The sequence below is a fragment of the Carassius carassius genome, chromosome 1 (assembly GCF_963082965.1).
Source record: "Carassius carassius chromosome 1, fCarCar2.1, whole genome shotgun sequence".
NCBI lineage: Eukaryota > Metazoa > Chordata > Actinopteri > Cypriniformes > Cyprinidae > Carassius > Carassius carassius.
The window spans coordinates 27027747-27036338 of record NC_081755.1 but is presented as its reverse complement, the minus strand read 5'-3'; the positions used below and the strand labels follow the sequence as shown (position 1 = coordinate 27036338).

The following is an 8592-nucleotide window of genomic DNA, read 5'->3' as shown; positions in this document are numbered from 1 at the left end:
ATACATAATTGTTTACTTTTATTAGGTTGTGGGTTTAAATGTATAATAAGGCATTCTCAAAGACTACTTCTTTGTCAAGGTTTATATTTTTATTTTATGTTGATTTGAAGTGTTTTTTTTTTTTTGCATTATTATTACTACAATCTAATCTGAACAGAGAAAGCACTTTGTAACAGAAAACATTAAATTTCTATAAAAATGTAACACAAATTAACAGGAATGCTTTATCAGAGTTTAATTCTTCTGGGTCTGACCTTACACTCATACCAGTTCATAGGTGTGTATGGGCACCCTATTATAGCACTTAAATTCAGAAAACGTCCCCTCTAAAGAACAGTAAAACAATTATTATTGTTAAATATTATTACTTCTTGTGCTCAAGAAACAGTTGTAAGATATTTGTCAAAACTGTGGCACTTTCTTTCAGGATCCTTTTAGAAAGTTTAAAAGAACAGCATTGATTTGAAATAGAAATGTTATGCTCCCTTAAAGGGTTAGTATGAGTTTCTTCTTTCAGACAAATTTGATGAGTGATTTCAAAAAATAGTTTCTGATCTTTCAAGCTGTTTCATGGTACTCAGCGGGTGTTGTATGCAGTCCAAAATAAGTTAAATAAAACACCTCCTGTAGCTAATCGATGCATTTTTCTGAGAAAAATATCCATATTCAAAACTTAATAATCACTTTAATTTTTGCCAACAGTTGTGCACAGAAGCAGTTCTGGGGGAATGACGTATGAGGTCAGCGCTGCGCATCTGCTGGTGAGTCTTGGGGAAAACCAACATTTGTTAACAGGAGCAAAGGAAGCAAAGTTTCTCGTGGCTTATATTGAAATCCTCTGACTTCTTCTTTACAAGTTCACTAGTATTTTGAAACTGTGTATTGTTTCAACTGTACTGTGTACCTTTATACAGTGTGATGTTTTAACCCAGTTAACTGTCATTGTAACTGGATTGTTCAAAATGAGTACACCTTAGTGTAAAGAGGCTTGTTTTTACAAACTGAATGACATTTTGAATTTATTTTCTATTGCAATCAACACAGTTCAAAGGGGTAGTTAACCCACCACTGAAATTTGTCAGATTTACTCATTTACTCACCCCCATGTCATTCCAAACCTGTATGACTTCATTTCTTTTGTGGATCCCAGAAGTAAATATACTGAAAAATGTCCTTGTGCTCTTTAAATCATACGGTGAAAGTCATACAGGTTTGGAACGACATGAGGGTGATCAAATAATGACAGAATTAAATTTTTTGGCCAACTATACCTTGTATGCAACCTAGAAGACTCCAGCTTCCCACATTAACTTCAGAAATTCCGCCTCACAAAAATACACCACGTCTATCCTTAGACAGCATTTGCGTTGGTGTTTCACTATAGTGTGAATGAAGCCTTTGTAATGTCACGGAGCATGACTGATGGTGCTGTCACACATGTAAAGGAGCGAACAGCAGAAGTCACAGATGTCTTCGTTCTGCTAATGCTAACGCTACTCATTGCTAAAGCTGGGGAAATATTCTCAAACTCCAGGGATTTAGTTCCACACAAATGAGCTTGCTACAGATCTGTGATCTCTAGGGAAGTGTGGCCCAAGAGAGAAAATTAAAGCATGACACCGAAAAACGAAAACAAAAAGAAGTGTCTTTTTAGTAAAGGTAAATTGAAGCTGTCCACACAAAAAATCCAACCCCTTTTTTTATTATTGTTTTCGCATCTGCTTTACACAGATTGTAACACTTAGGTCAGCTAAGCAATACCACAATGATAAAAATAAAAGCAATGTTGAAGTTAATAAATAGAACTCCTCTGTATAATGTATTCACACATCTGTACAATCTCATGGGCCATATATGGGACAATATGACTCTCCCATAAATACAGAGAATCTGTCTCTTTTTTTTGTGCACATCTCTTCATTCACACACACACACACACACACCACTGTGACTGTGTGTGCATTAGTCTACATGATTGTGCAGCTCTTGGCTCTGTCCTCCCTGAGGGTCGGGCTGGGTTCAAGGGGCGTGGCTTGTGAGCTGACTGGCAGAAGAGGCTGATTAGATATGCGCTTGAGAGCGTGACGTGAGGAGCTTCTCTTGAGGCTCGGGATGGCCTCACGTCTGACGGACACCAGCGTAGTGATGTGAAAGACGTCTCGGACACTGTTCACGCACATTCGGGACGAACACTCCACGTATGCAACTGCACCCAGCTCGCGTGCTCGTGAGCTCCCCTGATAGACGGAAAGAAACAAGTCAGCTTAAAGGCACTGGGTCAAAATATCAGAGAGAATTTACATTCTCATTTCTCAATTTCCTTGTCCCTCCATTCTCTCTCACGCTCTTTAATGGAAACTCTTGTTTGGTGTTCATATGAATTACAGCAAAAGCTGAACCAAAAGTCAAAGCAAAAATAAACACGCCACTCAACAGTTTTTTCATCTCCTCCCTTCTTACGCTTTTTGTTCATGTCAGCTAATGTCTTTTTCTTGAAAAGGGTGTACAGATGTCATTTTTTCTCAAACAAAAGGTCAGTGAAAGTACATGAACATATCTAATTGTCCTCCCAACAAAAAACATGTAGTTTGTGCCTCTAATGCTTTAAAAATCAAAGTAGCGGGACACTGAATTGCACCATTTTCACGTGAAGTGACGTATATTCTTCTCATTACAGAGCAGAATTATAGAGAGAACTAGGTGTTTTATAATGAAATGTTGCTACAGCGAGCTGACCCGCTCAGAGCATTGACGTAATAGAGGGAACATTTTCTGCTGCTCTCTCTGTAGTTCGGTTTCTGTGTGTAATTACAGAGCATTCTTTTAGTGCCTGTGCACACTTAAAAAACGGTTTCGAACACAATATAAGCAGCTGACATGACATTTCAAACTGAGCCATCAGTCAACTGCAGTGTGAGATGCTATACTTCCATCCTTAAATATTTTAAACAGTATTTTAATATAGACATTGAGGAAGGCAAGGCTTAACCTTAATAAAACAGAATTTTTAAAACTTTTTTTTTTTGTTGCAAACATGCTCCTAAATGATTTTCACAGTTTGCACACATCTATTTTTGATCTTGAATTGACAGTCTACAAGGTATATTTGTACTGTTCAATTGCTAGCAGACTTCCAGACTATGTAAAGGTATTTTTTCATAATACTATGTGTCTTTGTTCTCATGTTTGTGTAGCAGCAGCTGAATAAACACTAATGTCCTTCTAACACAATCTCTCTTTTTTCTTCATGTTCCAGTCCCCTGTGTGTGTGTGTGTGTGTGTGTGTGTGTGTGCTCTTGTGACATATCAGGACTCAACTCTGTATAATGACATGGGTATGACACAGGTTTTACAAGGAGAGGGTGACTTATGAGGACATAACCCATGTCCCCATTTTTCAAAACGCTTATAAATCTCATTCTTATACAGAATGAGTTTTTTTTGAGAAAGTAAAAATGCACAAAGTTTCCTGTGAGGGTTAGGGTTAGGTGTTGGGTTGGTGTAGGGCCATAAAATATACAGTTTCTACAGGATAAAAACCATTACGCTTATGGGATGAACCCACTTTTCACAAAAACAAACGTGTGTGTGAGAGAGAGAGAGTGTACATACGCTCACCTGTTCATGAGTGACAGGTATGAGTCTCTGTTTGGACAGCTCTAGTAAGGTGCTAACATCTGTTCTCATATCCAACTTACAGCCAACCAGCACCAACTTTGCATTAGGACAATACTCTTGAGCCTCCATCTGCCACTGAAAGAAGGAAAGAAAGAATCTGTCATATGTTAGTCATGTTAGATAAAATCTCTCCATCTACTTACCTACCTACCTACTGATCTACACCACCGTTCAAAAGTTCACAGTGAGTCTGTGGCACATTGCTTTTGCTCCTTGTAGTTTATGTGCACATAATGGGTGCATAATGTAGTTGTGCATGCATCTGAGAATTAGGGAAGCAATTTGAACTGTAATTGCATGATTACTTACAAACACTCACACTGATGAACATCTAAATCAAATTGCACAATGTTTACAAGTTTTTAACCAATTAGCTATACAGCATAGTAAACAACAACAGATTTAAATCTCTTTTCACATCAACATAGCTTAAACTGACCCTGACAAGGCCCTTTCAGGAACATTCCTGCTAATGCAGAACCATCTAAAGCCAGTTATACAGACAGCTTGTGTGGTGTTCACCAGCCCATGCAAAGGTTCAGCTATCTCAGCTATGGCACCATTTCACAGGTTCTGAATGTGTTCAGTCATCCATCAGACAGTGCTGTGATCTTTAACCTTAAATGCCGCTGTTAACTGGCCAATTGGAGGTCACCGCCTGCCTCTCAACATTCCACACCGGCCTTTAGCTCCGCCTCTGTGGCCTCAGAGCTGACATTGTGAAGTCATTGGTGTAAAGACATTCAGTGTGTCTGCTGTCACAAGGGTTAGCAGAACAACAGTAATGGTTTAGAGATGAAAGGCTTTTGGAGAAATTTCGGTATAATTACATCAAAATGTTATCACTTTTAGAATAAAAAAGTTATATTGTTCAAATGTTTAGCTTAATTAAGCCTCTATTTATGTTTTTTTTAAGTCTCATGCTCACTAAAGCTACATTTATTTGATTCAAAATACAGTATAAATAGGTGAACAGAAAGTTCAAATAGAAAATATTAAATTAAAAAATGCCACTGTCACTTTCGATCAATTTAATTCATGCTTACTGAATAAAAGCATTAATTTCTTAAAAAATATATAATAATAATAAAACATACTAGGAGTGGGTGATATGACCAAAATCATAACACAATACAAGTAATTTTTTTCATGGTAATGATATACAGTATATCACAATGGTTATTTTTGCTTTAAATTAGGTCTTTATGATATCAACATTTTTGATTCCATAGAAATTTCATAATTCTTGTCAGCAGCAATATCACAAAAAGCTAATACTAGCCTTAATAATAAAAAAATAAATAAAACAAATAAATAATGCTGCATACATTGAATATATATAAAAACATATGAACATATTTTTCATTGTGTTAATTAAATAAATATTTCTTCTTATTAAAGTCCCAAGAGTGATTTAGTCGAGAGCAGCGAGATGTTTTCTCTCTTTTGTTGTTTGATTCAAATTAATGACAGACAGCAGGAACATTAGACTGCTGTCACTTTAGGAGCTGCTCAGATCCATTTGTCTTTTTCCGCTTGACTTGCAGTTTGCAACAACACAATCTTGTTTTGGCAAAGATGTTCAGCATGTTTTCTACGAAATGTCTGACATGTTTATGTTTTACATGGTGTGAAAACAAATACATACTGTAAAGCTAAATACAGTACTGTATGATCTGACTGAAACAGTTTCTAGGAATGTGATTTGAATAGGAAATTCAAACCACATATGAATGTCATTCAAAACGGATTGCAAAAATCGGATATTATGTAGTTTGTTGCCATCACCATCATCTAAATATGCACAAAATCAACTAGTTAATCATGTCTACTGACTAACTCATGTCAGCTTACTGACCACAATCTTCTAAATGGTAGTGTTTACAATTTCTGTGATGTAAATATGTGATATGTAAAGGATAATCAATGGTTTGATTTTAAATGCAAGACGTGGAGGCCAAGAACCATCCAATGCGAAGCGCTCATTCCATGGTTCCATAGAAAAGTTAAAACTAGCTTTGCTCTTTGAAGTGCAATATTTGACTGGATGGGTAGAAATTTATATTTTCATCATATTTTCAGCCATTACGGCTTGTTAACATTCTGCCCACTTCAAATCAGACACAGAGATGAAATATTGCAGCAAAAACAATTCATTACTTCAAAATACACCTCGTTGCTGAGGAATATAATGTAGCAAACTAGTATCTATGCTATTTTATTAATAAAAATCACGGGGAAGCATTGACAACAAGTTTATGTGCGAACTGCGATCTCCTACTCTCTCTCTCTCTCTCTCTCTCGCTCTGTGTGTGTGTGTGTGTGTGTTTGTGTGTGGGTTTGTGTGTGTCAATTAAAGCAGTGCATTAATATAGAACGGTGATTAAACTGACTTGGAGCTACCTGAGCATTAAACGCTTTTAATGCAAACCTGCCAACCAATCAGAATCCAGTATTCAGAGAGACCATCTGAATATCTTTATCTCACCAGACATATACTCAAAAGACTTCAAATCAAAAAACCCATTGAAACCCTTCAGTGCTAGACTCACACCCTCATCTCCACATAATTGTTGGCATCTGTGTTTAGGTTGTGTTTTTGTGTAAATTCACAATGCCGTCATCCTCCCACTGCTAAACACCCACAAACAAAAACTTCTATAAGTCGACAATTACATTGTGTTTTCACAGAGAGACTAATGCTGAAAGTATGTGCGTGTTTACATCTACAGCTTGTAATGTCATTCCAACATGCACTGTTTCAAGTATATACTGACATTTCTCTTTTTTTATGATAAGGGAAAAGAAAAAAGGAAATAAGAGGAGATTCTGACCTTCTTAGGGATGCTGTCCAGTGTCTCTGGTCTGCTGATATCAAAACAGATGAGCACAGCATCACAGTCTGGATACGCCAGGGGCCGTACATTATCATAATACGAGGACCCTGCAGAACACAAGCACAGAGAGGGGTCAGGATGAAAAGGCTTCATAATGATAACGCTGATGTTCACATCAAAGAGGAAACACTGCTAATGGCGCTTGTGAATGCTGTGTAACGTACAAATGATGTACAGTGGGCCATACAGTGAGTGCCTGAGCAGAAAGGAGAGGTCAGTTTAATTCCAGCACAATAAATTTGTTATCTTTGGCTGTGTTCGGAATAGCATTTTTAACATTAGCATTCATACTAAATCTGCAGAATAAAGTATGTATACTGTGCACATTGTAAAATTTCTAAGCCACTCTTGTTCCAGGGCTCAGTCAAGTGCAGTCACCTTTATTTCTATAGCGCCTGATGTAATACAGATTGTTTCAAAGCAGCTTCACAGTAATAAACAGGAAAAAACAGGACTTGATGCAAAGAAAATCAAATGCTTCTGTAACACAGCTCTAAAAAGACAATCGAGTCATAACTCAGCTCAGTTCAGTGTTTTGTTCAAGTGCTCGTGTTTCCCCACAGTGCAATGTGCCCAACTTGATGCTTACATTTCCAGTGTATGGAAATTAACCAAAAGTATGTCTCTATTTGTATTTATTGAACATTTGACACATTTTGCATTTGTAATGCAATTTTAACTTGTTCTATTTCCAACATAATAACTGGACACCATTAATGCAATGTGACAAAGTCATCACCAGTGTGTATTTTAGTATCATTGATATACTATTATATTTTTTATTAATATTTTGAATACATTTTTGTTTTTATACTTTCCTTTTACATTTTTCTATTTTAGTTAGTGATTCTATGAATTGAACATTAAGTGGAAAAAAGTAACTAAATGAAAACAGGCTGAGATGGAATCAGGTTTATGTTTTAATTATTATAATTTTTTATTTTATTTCAGTTATCAGAAATGATTTCCATGATTGTAGTTTTAGTGAACTACACTACATTTCTGTTAAAGTAGCATATTAGGACAGTATTATGCTGTTGTTGTCACGTGACCTCAATGAATTGCATATTTAATTGTCCAGTTATAATCAAAGAAATGAAATCCATAATAATAATTAGATTTTCTATTATACTGGCTAACTTGTTTGGCAGTGTGAAAAAAATATGTAAAAAAATATAATAATTCAGTTTCCCGTTCATTTATGATGTAAAAGATAGAAGAGAGTCAAGGTGAGCTCATAATATTCTGAATGGGGTTGTGAAAAGCCACTGTTTAAAATTGGTGTACTTTCTGTCTTTCCTGTCGAACTTTGCATTCATCTCTCACTCTTCTGTCCTTCCCTCGAGTGAGGACACAAACCCAGACATAGACAGAGAGCGATAGGGAGGGAAAGAGAGAGGAAGTGTGAAGTGACAATGAGTGTTTGAAGCACTGATCAAAGCTATCAGTTATTATGGGCTGGCCTCAGGAGTCACCTCATGAGCTGCATGCCCCACAATCCCCTCTGGCAGCTCTGTCAACCACAGCCAGGGAAAGATGGTCAAAACTAATTTCCTAGTTGAAAGTGCAAATAAGGATAAGATCAAACTAAAAAAAGTGTTCAGAGAGACAGTTTGGAATGAAAAAAAAGGCATTTTCTGTCGTCATATTGCTTGTTTGTTTTTTGTTGCCAATTTGAGCGTGCTAGTCCACAGGGACACAGAAGCACTTTATTCTGTGCTCCATACAACAGCTTCTAAAATAAACTTGTTTACTTAGCTACTTTAATGATGACATACCATAGACTTCTGCTGTTTATTTTTATATAAACCCCATAATAATCACCAAATATGATTCACGCATTCATATATATATATATATATACTAAACAATTATAATAATTAAAATATAAACCTGATTCCATTTCAGCCTGTTTTCATTTAGTTACTTTTTTCCCCTTAATGTTCAATTCATAGAATTACTAAATCACTAACTAAAATTTAAATTTAAAAGGAAAGTGTAAAAATAAAAATGTATT

At 36.1% G+C, this 8592-nt stretch overlaps 1 protein-coding gene across 1 annotated transcript in view; it reads right to left on the bottom strand.

The window, feature by feature from the left end:
* Nucleotides 1-1681: 1681 nt before the first annotated feature.
* Nucleotides 1682-8592, bottom strand: part of rnd2 (Rho family GTPase 2) — a 20803-nt gene continuing 13892 nt past the window's right edge. The window contains exons 3-5 of the mRNA XM_059553411.1: nucleotides 6513-6622; nucleotides 3619-3753; nucleotides 1682-2237 (exon numbers count right to left, since the gene is read on the bottom strand). Of these exons, the coding sequence (XP_059409394.1) occupies nucleotides 1968-2237; nucleotides 3619-3753; nucleotides 6513-6622 (515 nt within the window). The 3' untranslated portion in view covers nucleotides 1682-1967. The remainder of the gene's footprint in view (nucleotides 2238-3618; nucleotides 3754-6512; nucleotides 6623-8592) is intronic.